The sequence below is a fragment of the Tachyglossus aculeatus genome, chromosome 16 (genome assembly GCF_015852505.1).
Source record: "Tachyglossus aculeatus isolate mTacAcu1 chromosome 16, mTacAcu1.pri, whole genome shotgun sequence".
Classification (NCBI taxonomy): Eukaryota; Metazoa; Chordata; class Mammalia; order Monotremata; family Tachyglossidae; genus Tachyglossus; species Tachyglossus aculeatus.
In genome coordinates, this window is record NC_052081.1 from 6,823,699 (window position 1) to 6,849,790 (window position 26,092).

The following is a 26,092-nucleotide window of genomic DNA, read 5'->3' on the forward strand; positions in this document are numbered from 1 at the left end:
GAGCTATTTTCATAATCTACTCAGCAAACACAGAAGTGTGAGACAGAGAAGTCCATTGTAAAATAATTTGAAATTTACAATTCGCAAACTTTTACAACAGTATTCAAGACCCAAAACTAATCTTATTCAGAAAGCCAGACCAGGGAGTAATACAATAAAATATAAATGACACATAATATTTCTCAAGAATGCCCAGAAACAACACATTAGAGTTAATTTAGAGGTCTTACCTCCAGAGAAGCTGAATTAAGAAGCAATGGTAGAAAGATGTCTACTCTTTATTTGTAAAATCCCTGCCAGATGATGCGCTCAGCTTGATAGCTGGCCAAAAGTAGAATCACCACAGCTGTTGATGGTAAGAAATGGTAGCTGTGGGGAAAAAATTGTGGTGGAATAAATGAAGGAACCTATTACAATCGCATGGATAATAAGAATCTCTGGGCAAATATGAAACAAATATATAAACATAGTTATTGTGAGGCCTCCTGAGAAATCATCACCACTTCCAAATTCATGGTTGAGGAGTGTTTCTCACACTTCAATTACAGGTATCTGAAGGTTAGCCAATGTAAGCTTCCATTTCCAAAAAGGAAAATATTTACTAATGGAAAGGACTATTCTCTCCCCTTAATAAAAACGTTGGAGACAGAGCGGCTCAGGAACTCTCCCCTACTATCAGGAGCTAACAAGACCAGTTATCACCTTTTCTCAGGCTCTAGCCATGGACTTGAGGAAAAAAAAATTGTTTGAAAACTAGTATTTCCAAAAACCTCTGGCCTGAGTAAGTTCACTAGGTCTGAACTATTTTAAGCATCTACCTCCACTGTTGGTATATTTTATTACTGATATCTGAGAAAATTTTCAGGAGCAAAAGTGTACACCTATTCCCTCAGCCTTCTGAGATGGTTTCAAAAATAGAGTCCATTTTAATTTGTTTATCACTTTTTGTCCTGGCAAGAGACCAGTTTATATTTGGGCAAACTGCTAACTTGAAGATTGACCACTCTTACGTACCCCAGTGATCTGCCTCACGGCACCTGCTCTTCACTCATCCTCCACTGTTGCCACTTCTGCATTGCCATTTCCATTCAACGGCAACCTGAGGGTGCAGAGAGGGGAGGTCTTGTATGGAGCTAATGAGGGCCATGCATTTTGGGTGGACAGAGAAGTCCTGAGGGGGACCCTAGATCCTGTCACCTAGGGCCCCCACCTAATTTCAAAGTGGTTTTGGCTTGGGTCCTTAGAAAGCATTCAGCATGAGCTTGCAAAGGACATTTTATTCATTGAAAATAATCAAGTGGTATAAGAAGCTTTCCTGGAAAACAGAGGAAAACATTTATGAAAGCTTCCCTCTAGTCAATACGCTCATTCTAGTCAGGGAACGTTTCTACTAATTTTGTTGTATTGTACTCTCCAAGTACTTAGTACAGTGCTTTGCAGCAAGTAAGAGCTCAATAAATACCATAGATGAAATAGACTGTTTCTCTTTCCTGACAACTGCTCAGGAGAGTGGCAACAACAGTAGTGTTGTTCTTCATGGACTATTCACCTGGCAATTGAAGCTACAGTCCACTTGTGGTATTTAGTGAACTCACCTGCTATCATCATCATCATCATCAATCATATTTATTGAGCGCTTACTGTGTGCAGAGTACTGCACTAAGCGCTTGGGAAGTACAAGTTGGCAACGTATACAGTCCCTACCCAACAGTGGGCTCACAGTCTAAAAGGGGGAGACAGAGAACAAAACAGTGTCCTGCTATGTGCAGGACACTAGACTAAAGCCTTGGGAGAGTACAATAGGATTAGGAGACATGATCCTTGCCCTCAAGAAGCTTACAGTCTAACTTCTCCTGGGGAGATGGCTGCTAAATAAATTTCAGATGGGAAGATATGAGTATATAAGTGCCATGGGAGGGTGTGAGTATTTTAGTGCTTTCAGTCAACCGATCAGTTTGTATATATTGAGAACTTGCTGTGTGCAGAGCACTGTTCTAAGTGCTTGGAAAAATACAACACATCAGAGTTGGTAGACATGTGCCCTGACCACAGAGCTTGCAGTCTAGAAGGAGGAGACAGATACTAATATAAAATGCATTACAGATATGTTCCTATGTGCTGTGGGGTAGAGGGTGGGACGAATACCAAACATCCAAAGTGCTTAAGTGGTGCAGAAGTGTTGAAGTGGCAACTGAGGGATGTAAACTGGAGAGATTAGAAATAAGACTATGAAGGGCCTCCTGGAGAAGATGTGACTTCAGAAAAACTCTGAAGACTGGAGATCAGTGGACAGCTGGATTTGAGGGGGGAGAGACGAGAGCAAGTGGTTGGTGATGGGAGAAATGAGAATGAGACAAAGCGAGTAGGTTATCTTGAGAGGAATTAAGACTGTGAGCTGGGGTGTAGTGAGAGAGCTGATTCATCAAAGCCAATAGTGGGGAATTTATGCTTGATGCAGAGAGGAACGGGCAACCATCAAAGGGGACGTGTGAGCAGCAGATTGTTTTAGGAAAGTGTCCCAAGCAGCGGAGTGAAGTATAGATTGGAGAGGGAAAGACACTGAAGTCAGGAAGATCAGTGAGGAGCCCAATGTAGTAGTTAAGCTGGGATATGACAAATGCTGCCTGGACCATTGTGCTGACCTCTTGAGAGATGGAGAGGATGGTGGTGTGATGGAAAAGTAAGGTGGAGTAGAGGATTTGGGAGAAAATAATTCAGTACTATTAGAAAACACATGATTCATCCTTTCTTCTAGAAATAGAAAAACAGCAAGACAATGAAAAAACAAGAGTTTAGCCAATGGATTAAGTTAATGGAAATAATAATGACTTAAAAGCAGTGCTATCAGGGATTGGCAATGAACCAAAATAAAGCCGATTTCAAATAGTTCAGTGAGATGGAAGTCGATCAGATTGTGTTTCAAGTTAATTGAACTGCAATTCATTCAATGTAGAAAATTAAAATAGGATTTTCTTTGGATTTTTTGTTGCCCTCGCCTCTCCGTACCTCCTTCACCTCACTCTGTACCTCACCCGATCCACCCCTGCTTGATTCTTTAACAGCATTAATCGTTTATAAAATGTTTCCTTTAATGAGTAAAATGGCATATTTAAAATAAATCTCTTTTAATGAAGTTGGGTTAAGTAGGGCCCAGTTAAAATTGCTGTCTTTGTGGACAGAGTGCCAGAGTCATCTTCCTAGTCTGCAGCAAGATGCTGTATTTCTTTTTCCTCTTGTTGCACTAAACACCCTAAATACTTTTTCCCTGTTGAGGTCCATGAGCTTAATGAACTTCCAGTGACAGTAAATAGTTCACTGTTCAGTCTGCTGGGAGAAAGTCACACCTTTTCACTGACACATTTCAATGAAGGTCATTGCAAACACTATTCAAGGCTGATTTTGGAAACCAGAGGCAGAGCTATTGACAATCCATTAGTGGTTGTTTAAAGGCAAAACGATAGGCTAGGGAAATTTATACTGAATCGATGTCTCCATTTCTAGTAATGGTATCCAACGTTAAAAGTCAGTTCCTTCAGATTGTGTGCTAAATTGTAATGACTGTGATTTTATTTGAAGTTTAAACTTTCTTTTTTAGAGGTAAAGAATGAAGCCATTAGATGGATACGGGGGTGGTGGGTGGTACTGGGAGGATATTGGACATTCCATAAGATCGATAAAAGGTCATTATCTAAGGAGTGACATTTTTCCCCTTGGGCCTTTAGGGTCTTAAGGTTGTGTTTTGGGAATTTATATACATCTGTTTTTAGCCCTCTCAATTGGGAAGCAGTGATAAGTTGACTTGTCTGCTTGTTAAGTATTAGTGATGACAGTACAGTACTGCTGTTGCCTAATATAGAGCACTATATTGTGAGCTTTGAGAACTGGAATTTACGTTACGACTCTCACACTTGCCACCATATTGGTCTAGTAGGGGCTGGAGCTTAGCAGAGTGGTGTGGACCCACCGTGAGTTTAGAAAATGTTGTAGTGGGTGGTGGGGGAAATAGTTGAGGAAGAACTCTGCTTGAATGAAATAAAGTTCCTTGTTTGGCTAATATCATCAGATTATTTAAAATATGGTTCTGAACACGGGGTTGAAAATGGCCAGTATTGTTTCCGTATCTCCAAAATGACTTTGTTCTAAAATCTAAGCTTGGATTTGCTCTTAGGTCTTTGAATGTCTTATAGAATTAAGCATTTTACTTTTTAGTCTGTGTTCAGAGATGAACACAGACATGAGGGAAAATCAGTTCACACAATGTAGGAAAATACAATGAATACGCTGTGCATAATTTATTGGACCTGATTATTCTGCACCTCCCCAATGCTTAATACAGTGTTTGGCACATAGTGACCACTTAGCAATTGCCACAGTTATTATAGTTACTTTTTCTATGTTCCAAACAATTATCCGAGTTTGGAAACTGGAAATTTATTCCAATAGATATCCCTCACTGAAGAGGTGTGAGTGGAGATTAAAATATCTAGAAAAATAAAATAAAACACCTATGAAAATTGTGTCCAGAGAACACACATTTTTATTTAAAACATTTTGGTTTTAAAAGGAAAGAGACAATATGTGCCTTGCACATTGAAGCTGGGTTGAAATAATTCACTTTTAGTCTATACAAATAGAATCCCAGCCTAAGTCTACCAGGCAGCTGTTGGGAGAGACAATTCCATTTTGTGATATGCACGTGCTGGTGGAGGGAGCTGCCATCATCATTTCCCAAGAGGCAGCTGTCAGCAGAAGCTAATGAGTGCTTCTAGACTGTGAGCCCGCTGTTGGGTAGGGACCGTCTCAATATGTTGCCAACTTGTACTTCCCAAGCGCTTAGTACAGTGCTCTGCACATAGTAAGCGCTCAATAAATGCGATTAAATGAATGAATGAATGAAGGGGTAGGGTTGTATGAGTGTATGGGACTGTATGTTTTGTGATTGGAGGGGCAAGTGATGCCTGGGACGGGGGTGAGGGGAGGAGGATGAGCCTGGATCAAGAATGATTGGGAAAAGGATGGCGAGGTTAATAGCGATTGGAAGAAGAGGAGTAGGGAGAAAGAGGATAAAGGGTCCTCGACCTGGGAGATTTGGGGAGTGGTAAGTGGCTGCCTATGGAGAGGGGATGGGATGTCAGGGTTAGAAGAACTGGGGTGAAGGAGTTTGGTCTGAGAGGGTGAGTGAAATGGGAAAGGAAGGTTATGGAGCCTGGAAGGATGGGGAAGTGAGGGGTAACCCTGACAAAGGGATGAGTGGGATTGGAGGGCGTTAGCTAGGAGGATTATGTAAGAGTATTCTGTATTATGATCAGTTTGTATGAGAGCTGTGTGTGTTTAAAACATTCACAGACACTGCTGAGGGTTGGCGAGAGAATTGCAGAGAAGGAAAGGAGAAACAACATTTTTGTAGAAAGCAAAGGGGCTGACCAGTTATCTTTTGGAAGCACACTGAGGGCTGGTCCTGAATGAAACCAACCTGTCTGAGTTCTCTTGGGAGGGGTAGAGAAAGAACATTCAATCAGTCAATCAATCATATTTGTTGAGCACTTACTGTGTGCAGAGCACTCTACTAAGTGCTTGGGGAAGATGGACTTCTCTGTCCTAATGCTGGTCCAGGGAGGAGATGCTCTATCAACCAATCAATCAATCAATCATATTGAGTGCTTATTGTGTGCAGAACACTGAAGTAAGCACTTGGAGAGTATAACAGTTGGTAAACATGGTTCCTGCCCACAATGAGGTTACAATCTAGAGAAACCCAAGCTTTGTGGAACTGGCTTTATGCGGGTATCAAGCCCCTGTTTCCTAGTTAAACTGTTGGGAAGGTAGCCCAGGGAAGTGGGGGTTTCGGAGTACTGAAGTTTCCATTTGTTTGTGGTTTTGAGCCTCTATTTGAATTCAACTTTCTTGCATTCTTTTTAATTGTATCTCTGATTAAAATCTTAATGTTAGCAGATGTGTAATCAGAGTTTAATAGTTCTTCAAAGTACTCAGGCAGCATTCTCTTTTGGTTTCTGGCCAGATTCCCTCTCAAAAGGAGCAATAGATGGAAGAAAGGGGTGTGAAAGGAAAAATCAAGGAAGAAAAAACTAGAGGAAAAAAAGGGATACAGAGAAGAAAAGCAATAGTTCAGAGAAAATGCTAGATACGGGAAGGGGTGAGGGATTAGATTAAATATGAGAGGCAAAAGGTTAGGAGAAGAATTAGAACAGATTAACGGAGGACCTTCTTCTCTCCAACCAAACTACTACCATGCTAGTCCAAGCATTTGTCATATCCCATTTCAACCCTGCACCATCCTTCTTGCTGACCCTCCAGCCTCTCACTTCTCCAGTCCATACGTCACTTTGCTGCTTGTACCATTTTCGTTCTGTGCAAACCTCACTCCTCAGAAGCCTCCAATATCAATCAATCAATCAATCGTATTTATTGAGCGCTTACTATGTGCAGAGCACTGTACTAAGTGCTTGGGAAGTACAAATTGGCAACACATAGAGACAGTCCCTACCCAACAGTGGGCTCACAGTCTAAAAGGGGGAATAGTTACCTACCAATAGTTACCTACCCATCTCTACATCGAGTAGAAACTCCTCACCATCACCTTTAAAGCACTGAATTAGCTCGCTCAACTGAATAGTTGTGCCAGGTCAATATTATGTAGAAGGATGACATTTGCATCTTTGTGTTTCGTGATTTCGTTTTTGCGGTGGAATAGATTTTATCATTAATAACAATTCCTAAATTCTAGATTATAGTATATATGCATACAATGCATATGATATTCAAGTGAACAAATGTTCCTGTAATAGCAAATTGAACTCTTCTTCTGGTTTCCCCTCTTTCTAATGGTATTTGTTAAACGTTACTACGCGCTAGGCAGTGTAATGCACCCTGGGAGAGATACAAGGTTGGACAGTCCATGGCCCACTTGGGGCTCTCACAGTCTTAATCCCCATTTTACAGATAAGGGAACTGAGGCACAAAGAAGTGAAATGACTTGCCCAAGATAATAGAGTAGACAAGTGGCAGCCTCAGGATTAGAACCCGGGTCCTTCTGACTTCCAAGCCCATGCTCTGTCCATTAGGCCATGCTGCAGAAGCCCTGTTGCTAAAGCGGTTATATGAGGGATGCTTCAGTGAGGGTCACTTGGGTCTGAATATCTTCATACAGGGATATAGTGGTATCCATTTGATTTCTTTTTCTTGCATTTTCACCATCATCTCTTTCAGTTTTCCAGTTTCTTCTGCTTTCATTTAGAAATTTATCATTTACCATTACACCACATCTGTGTGCAGCTGGGTATTAAAATATTGCTTCTATAGTCTGTTTTGTGAATGCTCTTTTTATAACTGAATTCCTGTGTTTAGCTTACATTGTTAATCTTGCATCTGGGAATAAGAAGCTGATTTTACTCTGAATCGCTTTGGTTTTCCTTACCACTCAGTCTTTTCCTCTTTATCACTTGAATTGGTAACCCACGTATTCAATCACTGGGTTTTTGCCTCTTTGGAGACTTTTCCTTAGAGATGGCTTATATTCAACCGTAAACTAGGCATTTTATGTGTTAACTGGCTAAGTCTTTGGAAAATCCCCAATAGAATGATGCCTCTTATTTGTTCTTTCTAAGGAGTTTGTCCAACTCTGGATTTATTTTCTTTTCATAGAATTTATATTCCATGGCACTGAATGAAATACTCAATTGTATTTTTTCATTAATTTTCCAGATTTTCATGATTAATAGCAATCATTCATACTGAACACTTTCTGTGTACAGAGCACTGTACTAAGTGCTTGGGAGAGTCCAATAAAAAGAAAGTACAGTACTAGATCCTGGCCAATAAAGGTGCATTTCCCAGTTCTTTTCCTCTGAATTGCTTGACTCTCCTGTCAAGAATGCAGAACAAGTTTCAGTCTTTAGGCTTTTCTTGCACTTGCCCCTGAGATGCTAGATCTGGTATACTGTGTGATGTCCTATTTCATTGTTTATGGAGATTAAGTTCTGCGCCTTATGTGCAGTCCTGTCAACTGCTATTTTAAGTTTTTGAAAGGTAAATTATTGACCACAGGCATCTTGACATGGAACGCTTTTAATTTTCAATCTCACTTGATTTATTAATTTATGTTCTAAAATGTATGTGCCTAAATAGTTTTTCAGGAATGCTTATCACGGTTTTTGCCCAATTCTCCTGCTCCTCTTCCTCCATCAGAGTTTCCTTTCAGTATTTTGTAACATAATTCAAACCAGCCTCTTCCCTCTGCCTGATTTTGTTGGCTTTTCTTAATTTTTTTTTTGTTAAGTACTTACTATGTGCTGTACTAAGCTCTGGGGTAGACACAAGATAATTGGTTGGACACGGTCCCTGTCCCCTATAGGGCTCTCGGGCTTAATCCTTATTTTACAGATGAGGTAACTGAGGCACAGAGAAGTGAAGTGACTTGCCCAGGTGGGCAGACAAGTGGCAGAGCTGGGATTTTAACCCTTGACCTCCTGACTCTCTGGCCTATGCTCTATCCACTATGCCATGCTGCTATTGCACTCTCCCAAGTGCTTAGTACAGTGCTGTATCCTGCTATTGCACTCTCCTAAGCGCTTAGTAAGTGCTCAATAAATGTGATTAAATGAAGGAATGAGTTAGTTCTGTCTGCCCTGAGCAGTTTTCTCTAAAGTTAACCCAACCCTCATCATTAGCTTGCTCCAGGCAGACTCAGATTAAATGAGGAATTTTCCACTGGAACATTTTTTTTCCCCAAGATCCACTGGCCTGTGCACACCCACCCAATGAACTAGATTCTTACAACCTCCTCTCTTCCACTTCAGGTCCCGTGCAGCTCCTGAGTCAAGTGAACAGTGGAAACTGCAGGCTGCCACCAGCCCACATGACACTGCAGTTGTTATTAATGAGGTGAAGCTCAAAGTCATCTCAAGGAAAGGGGAATATTAAAAACCCGCAGGTAGATTGTGGCAGTGTGGCTCTGTGATGCCTTCAGGAGCAAGCCCAGCACTTGTGTAGTGTTTAAGACTAGTTCATTGAAATCCACTAAAGCCTGGCTCAGAATCTTATGTAACAGGCAATCCAATTCACTTTCTGAACATTTCTTTTAATACCGAACTCGACATGAACCTTTAAAGTTACCTATTTGAAGAAAACGATAAGGCTGGAGTCATCATTTCCTACAGGCACTCTAAAAATTAATTTTCAGGGCCCCTTATGCTGCTATGCTATTGAATTTAAGCTTGTGCGAAATAATCAGGTAAAAAGTATAAGCATGTTTTCCTGCTGAAGTATCAAATTAGATCGTTAAAATATCACAGCATTTAAATAGTTGTAATTAGAAAATTATACAGAATTGAGCAACTTGGTTCCTCTTGGAGGCAGGAAACAAAGCCTGGCTATTTGTCATAATGTAATACAAAGATTAAAGTTCAGAGACCTTGGACATCTGAATACCTGCCTTATGCCTCTGAGATGTTGGCATGTTCATCGTATGAAGAAGTTGCCAACTTACATGTTTAATGCAATTGGCAAGTTTATTCCCTCTGAAAGAAGTGTTAGCCATGTCTTTAAGGGCATGTACATAGCGAAAGCAAGTAAAAATCCTGTACTATGCTTAGCTTAGATTTCAATGCAGTTAAATGTAGTGTTTTGTAGAAAAAGAGCCCTTTTCTTGGAATAGCCTTTCTTAATGAATTTGACCTTCAGGACTCAGTGAACCTCACCTTCCTCTCTAAACTCTCCCTCCTCAAATCCATCCCTCATGGTCCAATTTATATACATTCATTCATTCATTCAATCGTATTTATTGAGTGCTTACTGTGTGCAGAGCACTGTACTAAGCTCTTGGGAAGTACAAGTCGGCAGCATACAGAGATGGTCCCTACCCAACGGGCTCACAGTCTAGGTGATTTTATTGTTTTCAAGTACTGTTCATAGCCAACCTGATCCAGGAAATATTCAGAATGAAAATTTTCATATATTCTACAATGACAGAGCATCATAATGACAAGTGAAACTACAACAACAACAAAAACACTTGAGATATTCCATGCTTTTCTTCTGGGAGCTCAAAGCATTTTCTAAGTAGCTTCTCCGTATTGCTCACGAAGCCCAATATTTATTTCTTGCTTTTGGTCTGAGGATGCTTGTTTCCCTTCTATTGTCTGAGGTTGGATGATGGAGGCACAGGATACTTAAGTGACTTCCACAGATCATTCAAGACAGTGGTGAAGTTGGGATGGGACCCTGAGGATATTCACCAGCCTGTAATGGTTCTCCTCCAATATTATATTTGTATTTGCTATGCACTGTAAAAAGATCTCCTCCTACAATATACATTCTAAAAATACTGAGTCATGCTTTCATTAGTTTTGCTCCTTTATGCCATTACGTGAATGACTACCAAGGAACTATGGAAGAGATGAGGGACCACTGTTTTCTAAGAACTTTATCTCCTATGGGAATGGATTTTTTATTTTTTTCCAAGAGTCCCAGCTTTTCTCAATGTTAAACTTTCAATGACTAGTGATATCACATGTCCCAAGCATGCAGTTTTCTCAGGTTTCAGGAATACGTTAAGATTCTGTATTTCAACCTAGCACCCAGTGGTAAGGAAGACCAAATTGCTTAAATAAGAAAATGAAAGCAAAGCCTGTTGTGGGCAGGGAGTTTGTCTGTTATATCGTTACATTGTTCTCTCCCAAGCGTTTAGTATAGTGCTCTGCACACAGTAAGCACTCAATAAATACGACTAATTAATTGAAGGCAAAGGACACACACTTAATCTGATCTGTGAAAAGCAGGGACTTATGGTATTTATTGAGCACTTACTTTGGGCAGAGCACTGTACTAAGTGCATGGGAGAGTACAGTCCCCCAGAATTAGCAGGAACTTTCCTGGCCCAAAACGAGCCTACAGGCTGGGGGCGGGGGGGAGGGGGGCAGACTTTAATATGAATGAAGTTCCACAGTAATGTACATATTTATGGGCTATTTGAATAGTTATAAAGTCAGGTTTGAAAAATCTCGGTAGCTCCAGAAAAGACTGTTCTAAATAGGGACTGAACAGCAATGTTTACTTTCAATGCGTTACCATCACTCTTTCATTTAAAAAAAGAACAGAGCACCGTGAGTGTTCTGTTTTGTATTATACTTTAAACTTTATTTCACCATGTTGTTGGCTCCTGCAGGACCAGAACTCTGTTTTTATGTATTCTGTCTCTCCAGGACCTACCACACACATTGTTAATCAGGTAATATTCAGGTAATAGAAATGTATTTAATGTTAAGACATGACACACTTGTGACCTTCTAGGTTACATAATAGGGAACAGGGAAGTCTGAGCTCCATACTCTAAGACTCTGTTGCCTTGCAGTATGGCCCCAGGCAGGCCATTGCTGTTTCAGAGCAAAAAAAAAGAGAGAGAGAGATGAGAGAGGAGAAGAGAGAAAGCATCTGTCTCCTTCTTGGATCAGAGGGATCTGAATCTGGGGTGAGAGTTCTAGTAATACCCACCTGAAGTGCCCTATAATAATAGTAATTAGGGTATTCGTTAAGCACTTACTATGTGTCAAGCACTCTTCTAAGCGCTGGATTAGGTACAAGTTAATCACAAGTTGGACAAAGTCCCTCTCTCACATGGGGTTCACAGTCTGAGGAGAGACAACTGGTAGTTAATCCCCATTTTACAGATACAGCAGCCAAGGCCCAAATAAGTGACTTACCCAAGGCCACACGGCAGGCAGGTGGCGGAGCCAGGATTAGAAGCCAGGTCCTCTGTCTCCCAGGCCTGCGCTTGATCCACCTGGGCACGCTGCCCCCTTAGCAGTTAAAGCCTCAGCAGTAGCAAGCAAGCAGTACTAAGCTGTGCTACATATAGGTTCTGATTTGTAAAATGTGGCCAGGTGTGTGTTTGAGAGAAAGAGAGAAAGAAAAAGAAAGAGAGTGTGCACCCACTGATTGGTGGGGGTGGAAGGGGGCTCCAGTCTTGGTTGGAGTTATTTGCAGGTGCGGTGGGAAGCATGGCCCCAGGCGACTGCCGCCTCTGGGTCCGGAGAGAGTGTTTCAGCCCAGAGGTAGCACTGCCCAGGCCAGGGCTGACCCCGGACCACCGCAGTCTGTAGACGGCTCACGTGGAAACCCGTCTTTAGCCCGAGCAACATGGCTTACCCACTCCAGGGCAGCCCTGCCTCCTGGCAGCACCCTGAATCCAAGTTGGGGATGGGGCCTGAGGGGCTACGTCGGTTTGAGTGGCACAGAGCCCCCCGGCAACACTGTTCTGAGCCTGGGTCCAGTCTCCCAGGCCAATGGGGGACTTGGGGCAGTTGTCAGTTTGGGCCCCTTTCCATGGCCACAGGAAAATGTATTTGCCCAAGTCTGGATAAGTGAGCATTTCTTCTAAAGGTAGGCTCAAGCTGCAAAGAACAATGAATAGTGTAGTGGAACAAGTCCAGTTAAATCTGTTGATTTTGGCATAATTACTTCCTTCACCAATTAAAGGGACATTGTGGTAGTTGGCAAATTTCTGGGATTAAGGCGTGCATGCACAGCGCCACTTCAACAGTGTTATTGTGTTCAGTGTGTGGATTCCATGACCTCAGTGCTTCAAAGGAGGGGGAAGGGACATCCCTTGCAATTAAAGGAGTCAGTTTGCCATTTGCTGGTTCGAAAGGTTGTGAGGCAGCGCCACGGGAGCTTTCTTTGTTAAGGGCATTTTAAGTCTTGAAATATTTTTTGTTCACCGGGGGTAGGTTTGGTCTCCGGTGGGTTTTTTGTTGCATTATTATTATGGTATTCTCCCAAGCGCTTAGTACGATACCTTGCACACAGTAAGCACTCAATAAATATGATTGAATTAATGAAGTTCCATGTTTAAGTCGAGTGGAGCAGTTTTATAACCTCTGTGCTGCACACTGTTAGGATATTGGTGCTAAAATAATAATAGAATGTGAGTGTAGGTGCTCAGGACAAACTAATAAACAGTGGTCTTCCGCTACGTTAGAAATGCCGTCTCGGATATAGATTTTGTGGAATGGGAAAGGAAAACACATGCATTTTCTCCCTCCATCAAAATTAGGAAAGCACAGAGAAGTAAAGGGCATGTCAGTGAAGGCCCGGGAAAGGTTCGGATGCTACAGAGAGAGTTATTGATCAGCGAAACGGGGAGGCACTGCAAGGCTAGTCCAGAGCTACAGAGCAGGGGCAGGCAGAGAGGCCACAGAGACCAAACTGCTCCTGGAACCAGTGACTTCAATGGCACGTTCTCGGAGGATAGTAATTCTTTTTGTTTTGTTAGTATGTTTGGTTTTGTTCTCTGTCTCCCCCTTTTAGACTGTGAGCCCACTATTGGGTAGGGACTGTCTCTATATGTTGCCAACTTGTACTTCCCAAGCGCTTAGTACAGTGCTCTGCACACAGTAAGCGCTCAATAAATACGATTGATGATGATGATGATAATTCTCATTTCCATAGGGGTCTGCACTTTCTGGTATTGAAGATTTTGTTTTGGAGGAACTTTTTTTTTCTTAATTCATTCATTCTATCATATTAAGAGAAGCAGTGTGGCGTAGTGGAAAGAGCCCGGACTTGGGAGTCAGGTTACGTGGGTTCTAATCTTGGCTCCACCCCTTGTCTGTTGTGTGGCCTTGTGCAAGTCACTTTACTTCTCTGCACCTCAGTTACCTCATCTGTAAAATGGGGATAAAGACTATGAGCCCCACGTGGGACAACTCGATTACCTTGTATCTACCCCAGTGCTTAGAACAGTGCTTGGCACATAGTAAGTGCTTAACAAATACTATTATTATTATTATTATTATTATTATTATTATATTTGAGTGCTTACTGTGTGCAAAGCACTGTACAAAGTGCTTGGGAGAGTACACTATAATGATAAGTAGACACCTTCCTTGGCCATAATGAGCATGTTAGGCACTTACTGGGTGCCAGGAATTGTTTCAAGGTAGAAGCTAATCAGGTTGAACACCGTCTGTGTCCCACATAGGGCTCACAGTCTTAATCCCCATTTTACATGTGAGGTAACTGAGGCACAGAGAAGTGCAGTGACTTGCCCAGGTGGGCAGACAAGTGGCTGATGGGATTTGAACCCAGATCTTTCTGCCTTCCAGGCCTGTGCTCTATCCACTATGCCATGCGCCTTTTTGAGTATGAGTTTTCAATTTGTGTTTTAACCTGGGTAGGAAATCCATCCATTAGTGGGATTTATTGAGTGCTTCCCATGTGCAGAATCGCTTGGTAGTATCCGCTGTAGATTCTCCAGGCAGCGTGTCAGGGCCTCAGGGCAGTAGATCTTTATCCAGTGATGCTGCTTACAGTCCTGACTCAAGAACAGATTCTGAATAAAACAGATTTCTTCTCCCTTCCTGATATGCATTCCATCCCCAGCCACCTGCCCCTGCCCCCTAAGGCTATGTTGATTGCTCTTCTCAGGTTCAGTTCATTCCCATGCTTCCTCCTGCTTCAACCTTTTCCCAGCCAGGGGATAGGATTACCACAGTACATACTCACAACCTCTGTCATCCTGTTTGAATTAAGGAAGAAAGGAATGCTGTGCTGGTAGGGAAATCCTGCCCATTCTGACGGGATAATCTGGCTGATGAAATGGATCAGGTCCCTGTGGGTTCAGAGGTGACACTGAATTTGGCAGGAAGTAAATCAGATTGTTTGGATACCTTATCAATCAATCAATCGTATTTATTGAGCGCTTACTATGTGCAGAGCACTGTACTAAGCGCTTGGGAAGTACAAATTGGCAACACATAGAGACAGTCCCTACCCAACAGTGGGCTCACAGTCTAAAAGGGGGAGACAGAGTGGATACCTTATTTTGTTTTCCTACTGGAGCTTCCTTACCCTGGGTATAGCACCCCCACTGATCGCTTTTACTCTCTAAAATTGAAGGTCTATAATAAAAGCCTAAGGTGGTAGAAATCCTTATGCACTAAAAAAAAAGTCATTTTTATTTGGTAGAAATCTGAAGTGAAACGTTTATTTTTTTCCCTTAAGAATTTCATGGAGTATGGAAATACCCACCTTCTGCACTGAAATAATTAAGTTCAAATATGATTGCATTCTTTGACTGATGCATTATTTATGATTTTTTTTTTTTACGAGATCTGGTTGCCTGCTTGTCAGGCAATGCCGAGCGCAGCCATAACTTCGTGCACCCGTGCAACCAATTAGTAACAGTTCTGCGGGGGGCTGATGAGTCTGATCGTAAAATGTCACTGCTTGAGCCATCCTACCACTAGATTGAACGGGGTTTATTAGCAATAGGTTGAAGAACAACAAAGAGTCAGGGAGATGTAGTACTGGCGTGCTGATAACAGGGATTGTTTCTGGAATTGACACCCTTAAAGGGAAATTTCAGCAGCATATAATAAACAATTCATCTGTTTTTGAAAAATGAGAATGAGACTCCTTTTATGTGAAATGAAGAGCTCCTAGGAAATTTAGCAGTCAGTTAACAATGGGGCACATGGTTCTCTGCCCACCCCCCTTCCCCTCCCTGGCCTCAGCCAATCTGAAAAGCTTGGCTGGGTTCCAGAGCAGCCCATGAATATGGGCCCCTGCTAGGGGGTTTAATCTGGGGTGATCCCAGACCCCCTGGTCTCCTGAAAGTCACCCAGGCCAAGTCAGTCAGTCAATTGTATTTGAGAGCTTACTGTGGACAGAGCACTTTATTAAGCACTAGGGAGAATCTTCTTCAAATGCCATCGAGTTGTTTCCGACCCATAACAACTCCATGGACCCACCCTCTTCAGAACGTCCCATCTTCTGTACCTCAGTGACCCCATCTGCCAAATGAGGATGAAGACTGTGATGGGGGACGGGCTGTGTCCGACCTGCTGCTCAGTACAGTGCCTGGTACATAGTAAGTGCCGCCAAATACCAAAAAAAATACCTTTCCCATCAGAGGACCCACACCCAGTGATCTTCAGTCCTGTGGTGCTTTAGCAAATGGATTCCTGCTTACTCAAGATGTGATTTTGAGCTTTGGTTGGGGAGTGGCCAGCACTCCGTAAATATGATTGAATGAATGAAGTTCCATGCTGCAGTTGAGTGGAGCAGTTTTATAACCTGTGTGCTGCAGAATGAATTTTATTCATTCTTTTATGGTATTTAAGTGCTTTCTATGTGCCAGGCACTGTACTGAGCTCTGGGGGTAGGTACAAACTAATTAAATGGGATACAGTCCATGTCCCACATTTTCCAGATGAGGTAACTGAGGCACAGAGATGTTAAGTGTCTTGCTCAAGGTCATGCAATAGAGAAGTGGCAATGTTAGGATTAGGACCCAGGACCCGCTGACTCCCAGGTGCATCCAGTAGGCCATGTTGTTTCTCATAGTTTGACCCAAGAAGGGAAGCCATGAGTGCAGTGGGCTGAAGTGGGTTCAAGTTGCTGTTTGCATCTGCTCCATTTTCTCTGATCTAAATATCACACCACCTGGTTGTGGGCATTGTGATACTTTAAAAAAAATGTTGGGTGTCAGAGAGGGAAGAGAAGATTGGGAAGGGAGAGTATGCATGATTGGAATCACTTCCAAAAGTCTTCAGGATGCACAAGCCTAGGCCTAGATTGTGGGGCCTATATTCTACCCTGCGTAGAAATGGCTGACATATGTCCTGGTTTATTTTAATCATGTTCGTCACAAGGCTGCTGCAAAAGAATGATCATAAATATACAATGAAACGCAGCGAGAGAAACAGGCCCAAATATAACTGTCTCATCTGTAAAAGCTTTAATAAACTCTGTAAGTAACTTTAGTAGTTTACTCAGAGAAACTGTCACTTTCCAAATATTTTTCATAAAAGCACTATATGGAGCAGAATCTGCATTTTTGCCTTTGATTATACCCCTGCTGTTTCTTCTCTTGAGGTTTCTTCCAATTTCAGTTTTCTGAAGGGCTATTTTATTGTTTTAGTCTGTGATCCATGGTTAAAAGGGGAAGTCACAAGCATTAGTAGCAGTGTGGTTCAGTGGAAAGAGCCTGGGCTTTGGAGTCAGAGGTCATGGGTTCAAATCCTGGCTCCACCACTTGTCAGCTGTGTGACTTGGGGCTAGTCACTTGACTTCTCTGGGCCTCAGTTCCCTCATCTGTAAAATGGGGATTAAAACTGTCACCCCCACCATGGGACAACCTGATCACCTTGTAACCTCCCCAGTGCTTAGAACGGTGCTTTGCACATAGTAACACTTAATAAATACCATTATTATTATTATTCAGTAATTTAGTGTTTGGAAAGGATGTTAAAATTCTAAGTATTTTGTGGAGGAAAAGGGATGCATCTTTAGGTTTCTCAGGGCTTAATTCCCCACTATGTATCCAGTGGGAGCAATATGAATCCATCAATCTATTGTTTATTGAGTGTTTACTATTTTCGGAGCACTGTAGTGAGCACCTGGGGCAGTATAGCACAACAGAGTTGGTAGACCCAAGAATTATATTGGTTTGGACTAGATCCTAATGGTCAAGAATACATGGAGTTATTGATCCTTTGTTTCTTCTCTTTTCAGGGATTTTCTTCCCCGGGGGTCAGGCATCGTCACAAGACGGCCCTTGGTCCTCCAGCTTGTCACTTCTAAAGCAGGTAATACCAAATAATCTATTTGGAGATTGCTATAGTGCACATATGATTATGTAATATTCAAAATCACATGATAATTGTAGAAACAAACAAAAAAACGCACGTCACACCCTGAGGAGGGAGAGACTGGTCTCTTCATCAGATAATTCTGAGGTTCTTTACAGATTTCATCCTTGTCAAATTTCCGAAACCATTATGCTAATAAAAAGTCAAACCAATTGGTTAAAAGCGATTGAGTACAATATTTGATCCATGAGTGAAATGCGGCAACTCTTGTGAGAAACATCATTAAAAAGTATGGCTCTTGAAAATTCATGCCGATGTACCTTTGGATTTTGATATGCCCACAAGAAGAAAGTAATTTTCATTGAAAAGATAGGTACCACTAAGCTGTAAGCTCCTTATAGGCAGGGAACTTGTCTACCAACTCTGTTGTATCGTACGTTATACAAGTGCTTTATACAGAAAACTGCACACAGTATCTGCTCAAAGAATACCAGTTATTGATTACCTTTAAAAACTTGGCAAAAACAGCATCAGTAGGTCTTCTTGAAATGGATAGAATGGAATTATCTTTTAGAGAATCTTGCTGCTCTGAAATACTTTGTCTAATATCCCCCAAATCATGACATTGGCTTTTTCATTCTGGTTTTACAGAATATTGTTTTAGTCATTCTGTATCAGCTAGAAATGATGCACTGGAATAAGATATATGAGTCTTGCTAAAATTCCTGTCTGCCACAGCTCTGCCTATTGTTTTTTTTATCAGCTATGCAAAATATTAGTAAAAAAGTATGGATAGCAAATATCTGGAATGTACCTGGCTAATGCATATTCTACTGAAAGCACCATTAAAATCAATTTAGATGCCATGAAATTGATTCACTCTGTTGTTTAGCCTAACGCAGGCTGGGATATTGCATACGGTCCTTTTTTATTATTTTTAGTGGTCAAGCTGAGCTATGTCCTATTACCTTACATTCATGTTCCTTTAATCAAATGTACCAAATTCAGCACCTACATTTTTATACACAATTCTGTAAAACACTTCCTTCTTTCTACTTTTATTTTGATAGCCACCAAAGATTAATGGCACTATTTGCCTTGGTTTAGTTACGAGAGCAAATGGGTCATGTAAATACTTTTATGTATACAGTCCGTGTGAAAGACATTTCAATAGCCCAAGGTGGATAGGATTGATCATCAGTGAGAGGAGATTTAGATTTACCCCTTAGGGCTTACGAGTTTGGGGCTAAATTCACATTTCAGAGAGGTTTGAGCAGTTGCCTCTTTGTGGTCACTTTGTAGCCCAGACTGATAGTTCAAATCCCACACCTACTCGCCAGAACTGCTCCTGTCCATTCTTTCCAGGAAGAGGGAATTTCTTTGGTTGCTTAAAGTCTTTTTTAAGAAAGAAAAGAGTGGGATCCTGCGCCAGGCAAGAAAAGGACACACTAGCTCAATCCTCTATCTGTGTCCAGATAGACATCGTACTTCATGCCTCATACTGAGGGGTAGAGAGCAGATTGATGCATGGAGGGTGCTCACACCCACTACTTTGGTTTTACTCAAATGAGCACATTTTTTGAAGTGTGCGTTTTTACAGGATCGGTCAAGATGGCTGGGCCCTTGGAATGGAAAAATGGGGAACAGAACCTCCTCTGTTAGATCGGAACCTGTGACTGAATTTGAGGGGGATAGAAGTCAATGAAGAAATGGATTTAGCATCTTTCTCTACCTTGATTTCAAGGACTTTCCCTTTAAATGAATCGGAATTCACTGTGGTTGTTAATCACCATTACTGTGGATCTTTAATCGCTTAAAGGTATTTCCTGAACACGTAGTATGTGCTGAGCATTCCACTGAAGCGCTTGGGAGAGTACCAACAGAGTTGGTTCCTACATTTCCTGCCTACAATGAGCTTACAGTCTAGAGTATTAACCTCGTCTCGAGTCCTCAGGGCCCTTTCACTAGAGACAAATTCACAGTGCTTGTACAGTAAGGGATTAATAAATACCTTTGATTAATTCTGACTTTTAATTTGATGGACACATTGATGAGAAGCAGTATAATTTGATAGCTAAGCCAAATGTTGGAAACTTAGCCTGTTCCATAGGGAGATCAAAATGACCTTCCTCCAGGACTTCAAAACTGTGCTTTTGAATGAAAAGATGACTTGCTCTGTTTCCATGTCTTTATTTATCATATTTTTGTAATGTGGCACTGTTTGGTTTTCTGGGACTATTTTCTCTCATATTTGCCCAGCTTGAGAAATTCAGGAAATGGATAAAATCTTATTTCAGGTACTGGAGCTCCATTGTGAGTTATGGGTTGCATTCTTTATTAGTGTGTGTGGTTGACTGTAGCCTTAAAATAATATTTTCCAACCATTTTTTGATGCATTTTTCTTGGCTCAAACATCTAACATTGTGTCTTACTGTCCGTTTATCAAGGAATACAGGAATTTAAATAGGTCACATATATCCCTTCTGATGTGAAGCCAAAATTGGTTTTTACCTTGACATTTAGGAATTGGATTTTTTTTTAAGTAAATAAATATTCAAAATCAGCAAGAGCTTTGCTTCCTAAAGTGAAGTGGGAATTTACCTTCAATTTAGACCTTCCCACTTGGGTTGCTAATAGTTAAATCCAAAATCCTATCACCCTACTGCTCTTCCAAAACAGGAAATGTTTAGCTATGAATTAAAACAAAGTTGAACTTGGCTGCATTGCAGTCTTGGAGGTTAATGTGTCTTTCCAATTTACCACAGTGCTGGACTTTTGTCCCTACTGAATTTATCCCAGGTGGAGATGTTAAGGAGGCTAGTAGTTCATCTTTCCTGAAGCCATAAGAAGAAGCTGGTAGAAAGCACATGAGCCTGGCAGTCAGAGGACCTGGGTTCGAATCCTGGCTCTGACAGTTGCTTGCTGTGTAACTTAGGGCAGGTCATTTAATTTCTCTGGGCCTCACTTCCCTGCTGCAACCTAGGGCAAATCACTTATGTGCTCTGTGCCTCCGTTTCTTCATCTGTCAAAATGGTGATAAGATACCCATTTTCCCTCCCTCTTAAACTGGGTGCACGCTCTGGGCTTATGTTGTCTCTAACCCGATCGATCAATCAATCAATCATCATCATCATCAATCGTATTTATTGAGCGCTTACTATGTGCAGAGCACTGTACTAAGTGCTTGGGAAGTACAAATTGGCAACATATAGAGAGAGTCCCTACCCAACAGTGGGCTCACAGTCTAAAAGGGGGAGGCAGAGAACAAGACCAAACATACTAACAAAATAAAATAAATAGAATAGATGTGTACAAACAAAATAAATAAATAAATAAATAGAGTAATAAATATGCACAAACATATATGCATATATACAGGTGCTGTGGGGAAGGGAAGGAGGTAAGATGCGGGGGATGGAGAGGGGGACGAGGGGGAGAGGAAGGAAGGGGCTCAGTCTGGGAAGGCCTCCTGGAGGAGGTGAGCTCTCAGTAGGGCCTTGAAGGGAGGAAGAGAGCTAGCTTGGCAGATGGGCAGAGGGAGGGCATTCCAGGCCCGGGGGATGACGGGAGGTCAATCAATGACCTCCTTCAATCAATCATTCAATGGTATTTATTGAGCTCTTACTATGTGCGGAGGACTGCACTAAGCACTTGGGAGAGGACAGTACAACAGTTTTAGCAGACACGTTCCCTGCCCAGAGCAAGCTACAGCTTAATACAACGCTTACATAGTAAACATGTAATAAATATCGCAATTATTATTATTACTATGATTATTAGTAATCATTGCGGTGAATAGAATTTTGGATTGAAAATATAGTATAGGCACACTCTGATGTAAAGCCACCCACAATGCATACAACCCAAGAATCCAGCCATTATTGTTTGACATTTCAACAATCTAGTACATCATAGCAAATGCCAGAACATGAAGAAGGTATGGTCTTTTGACCACCAGCTAAAATTTGGGAAGAAAAAAAGTCATACCTCAATTTTCAAGAGAGCAGATAGACTTATAAAAATGATTGAAGAAGAGCTGGTGGAGAGAGGAGGTCAAAGGTTTGAAGAGGCATACAGAAGGAACTGGCCAGGTACAAAGTATTTTATGAAGACAAGAAAGCTCCTGTTCAATCTAATTTTATTATGGGTATTTAAGTGCTTACTAGGTGCCAGTCACTGTACTAAGCACTGGGGTAGATTGGGCACAGTTTGTGTCCCACATGGGGATCACAGTCATAATCCCCATTTTACAGATGAGATAACCGAGGCACAGAGAAGTTAAGTGACTTACCCAAGGTCACACAGCAGACTAGTGGCAGAACTGGGATTGGAACTCAGGTTTCCTAGGTCCATGCTCTTTCACCTAGTCCAGGCTGCTTCTCAAGTAGGCCGTACTGCTTTTTCCTTTAAGTTGAAAAGTCGTCATCAGAGGTAGCAACAAAGAACACTATAGCTTCTTGCAAAGATTCATAATCATACTGCAACTTCTAATTTAATTAATATTGTGATCTTTGGATTATTTTAATAAAGATGAAACAGTCGCTTAACAATGCTTAATAAAAGAGAAACTATCATCTAAGGGAATTACCTAATATTCTCCAGAGATTATGGAACAGATCCCAATTTATGACATAAACTATTGGGAAGTATATCCCATGATACAGCCACATTTTCAAGGAACATAATCCTTCTACAAAATAAGGTGCACCTGCATTTTTGAGGCTGCTTTGCTCTAGGTTCATCCTGAAAAAAGTGTTTCCACCATTTGAAAATAGTGTCCAATATAGCAGTTTTTTGGAGATACTCCTAACATGTTTCCTCAATAGGTAAGCCTCCGTTGGGAACAAAACTCCAAAATGGAAATCTGATAAAAGGTACCAAATGATGCTGAATGTTTATTGTCACAGTGGAGTCCAGATAGAGGAAGCCCTGAGGTCAAACAGCTTTCAAACCATGGAATTCATCCCACTTCCCAGTATTCAAACTTCTAAGCATTTTGTAAATTTCACAGCCCTGTGAACTTCCTCACTTTTATGTCCTTTTTTTTAAAGGTAATATTAAAAAGATTTGAAAAGTGGGGCTACCTTTCATGGAAATTCTCCTGCCTTTTCAATCCTGAAAGAGGACCACTCAGACTCACTTAGAACCCCACCATAGCTGGAGTTTTTTCAATTTCCTTTGAAGTGAAAAAATGGCATCTGTCGCTACCTTGTATCTCTGCTCTTTTCACCCATTACTCCCCAGCTCATTCTCTTCATTCTTCCCAAGTTTACCCTGCTCCCCATCATCCTGCCTCCATCCCCTTGCTTACCCGTTTCCCTTTGCCTGGAGCTCCCTTCCACTCCAATTCTGACAGACCAAACCTTTCCTCATATTCAAAGCCCTACTTCCTCCAACTCTCAACAACCAGGTTGTATCATAACCTAGCAGAAAGAGCATAGGCCTACGAGTCAGAGGTCCTGGATTCTAATTCTGGATCTGCCACTTGTCTGCCGTGTGACCTTGGACAAGTCCCTTCACTTCTGTGTGGCTCAGTTTCCTCAGCTGAAAAATGGGGATTAAATGTCTGTTCTCCCTCCTAGTTAGACTGTGAGCCCCATGTGGGACAGGGACTGTGTCTGACCTGATAATATTCTGTCCATCTCAGCTCAGAGTACACTGCTTGGCACAAGTTAGCACCTAAATTCCACTGTTACAATGATCAACCCACCAGCCATCCCTAGCCCTTATGTACTTATTTACTCTCATTCTTAGGACTCGTATACACGTTTATTTTAACTGCACAGTCAGTTATTCTCATTACTTGCAAATATTTTTATTTCTATCTCCTATTAGAGTTGTAAGCTCTTTGTGAGCAGGGAATATACCACTCCATTCTGTTCTGCTTTCTCAAGTGCTTAGTGTGATACAGTTCATTCAGTGGGGTCTCAATACATACTATTATCACTTCATCTCGGATACAGGTAAGGATTAGTGCTGCTTTACCATGCAGTGGGACATGCACAAGATGTTTCCCTTGGGTTACAGCTGTGTTTGCTAGGTATTCTATAAAAATGTAGGTTAGCACAATGGTTGCCCTGTTAGAGAATTAGGGTTATGTTTTTTTGGCAAGGGAGAAACAACTTGATGGCCAGAATTCAGAGTCTCAGAGTTACAACTGGAGATGTATTACCTTAGTGTTGCCAAGTGGTTGCTGGCTGCTCTCAAAACCTAGCCAATCAGCTGTACCGGTAAGTGGGTTTCTGCTGGATCTCATTAGGCCTATAATCATTCCTGATTAGCACCTGCAGATATTGGGCCACTCCAGTGTTTCCTGGGGTTGTCTGGAGTGTGGTGGGTGTGTGTGTGTGTGGAAATCACCAAATAACAGCTGCCCATAGGGTCCAGTTAAGGCCCAATTTCTTCTGGAATGGGGCATTTTAAGTGTGCCAGGGAGTGGAAACTTTCCTTCATCACTCAGTGTTCTTATCAGCAGCTGTTATTTCTTGAACATCCAAACAGGATTAAGGTTGCATAGAGCCTTCTAGAACTAGTATGGGGTGGGAACTCCAAACTGGAAGACCTAGTATGCCAAGTTAGATAATGCCCAACTCCACCTTCACCTAAGGGTTTTTCTGTGCCATTGACCCAGTGAAAGCCCTCATAGAGGGTCAAGGTTCTCTCATGGGGCTTTTATTTTCTGCTCCTTTTTCAGGTGTCCTTGCTTCATTTATTTGAGATAGTGTATCAGTATTATTGATCATCAGCCTAACAGCCTGAGAATGATCCCTTTCTAGGCTAGGTCAGGTATTTGGTGTGAGGGGAGGTGAAAAATCACAATGATGGTATCTGTTTAGCATTCAGATATATTTAATATTAATCACGTTTTCCAAGTAAAAGCAGGGTGAAAGGAATCATATAATAATAATAATAATGGTATTTGTTAAGCGCTTACTATGGGCAAAGCACTGTTCTAAGTTCTGGGGAGGTTACAGGGTGATTGGGTTGTCCCACTGGGGGCTCACAGATTTAATCTCCATTTTACAGTTGAGGTAACAGGCACAGAGAAGTTAAGTGAGTTGCCCAAAGTCACACAGCTGACAGCGGAGCCCGAATTTGAACCCATGACCTCCGACTCCAAAGCCCGTGCTCTTTCCACTGAGCCATGCTGCTTCTCGAGTATAGAACCAGTAAGGTCTAGTGGAAAGAGGGTGAACATGATAGAGGATTTGGGTTTTAATTTTGTCTCTGCCACTGACCTGTGAGACCCTGGGCAAATCACTTATCTGTGCCTCACTTTCCTCATGTATAAAATGGAAATTCCATACCTGTTCTCTCTCCCCCTGAGACTATGAGCCCAATGTGGGATAGGGATGATGCCTGAACTGATTATCTTGTATCTACCCAAGTATTTAGTATAGTCCTTGGCACATAGTAAGTGCTTAACAAACCTTATTATCATCGTAGTACTTAGTACAGTACTCAGAGAAGCAGCGTGGCTCAGTGGAAGGAGTACGGGCTTTGGAGTCAGAGGTCATGGGTTCAAATCCCGGCTCCACCAATTATCAGCTGTGTGACTTTGGGCAAGTCACTTAACTTCTCTGTGCCTCAGTTACCTCATGTGTAAAATGGGGATTAAAACTGTGAGCCCCCCGTGGGACAACCTGATCGCCTTGTAACCTCCCCAGCGCTTAGAACAGTGCTTTGCACATAGTAAGCACTTAATAAATGCCATCATTATTACTATTATTATTACAATGCCTGGCACATAGTAAGCTCACAACAAATACCAGCATTATTATATAAAATGAACCCCATTGTATTTAGTAAAAAAAGGTTAAGTTCAAAATCACTTCCCAAAAAAGGATAGCGAGTGAAAATCCATAGAAGTCATGTAAGGTGAACTCTATTATTATTATTAATAATATTAATAATTATGGTATTAAGCGCTTACCATGTGTCAAGCATTGTTTTTAAGTGCTGCGGTGGATGCGAGTTAATCAGGTCAGTCACAGTCCTTGTTCCACATGGGGCTCACAGTCTAAGTAGTCGGGGGAACAGGTATTGAATCCCCATTTTACGGTTGAGGAAACTGAGGCCTAGAGAAGCTGGGTGATCTGCTCAAAGTCACACAGTAGGCAAGTGGCAGAGCTGGGATTAGAAAGCAGGTCCTCCGACTCCCAGGACCTTGCTCTTTCTACTAGGTCACTTTGCTTCCTAAGTGCTTAGTTTAGTGTTGTGCATGCATGCATTCCATAAATATCATTGGTTGATTGAAGTGAAGACCAATTGCAGAACCACCTCAAGCTAAAATGGGAGCTCTCTTCTGGGGTTTAACATGACTTTTTAGAATGCCTGCTTTTTTTTTTTTTTTTTTTTTTTTTTTTAAATGGCATTTATTAAGCGCTTACTGTGTGCAAAGCACTGTTCTAAGCGCTGGGGAGGTTACAGGGTGACCAGGTTGTCCCACGGGGGGCTCACAGTCTTCATCCCCATTTTCCAGA

At 41.7% G+C, this 26,092-nt stretch overlaps 1 protein-coding gene across 10 annotated transcripts in view; it reads left to right on the forward strand.

The window, feature by feature from the left end:
• DNM3 (dynamin 3) overlaps nt 1-26,092 on the forward strand; it is a 346,807-nt gene that overhangs the window by 36,171 nt on the left and 284,544 nt on the right. For all 10 annotated transcript variants that reach the window (XM_038758051.1, XM_038758053.1, XM_038758044.1 and 7 more), the window contains exon 2: nt 17,533-17,606. In XM_038758051.1, the coding sequence (XP_038613979.1) occupies nt 17,533-17,606 (74 nt within the window). The remainder of the gene's footprint in view (nt 1-17,532; nt 17,607-26,092) is intronic.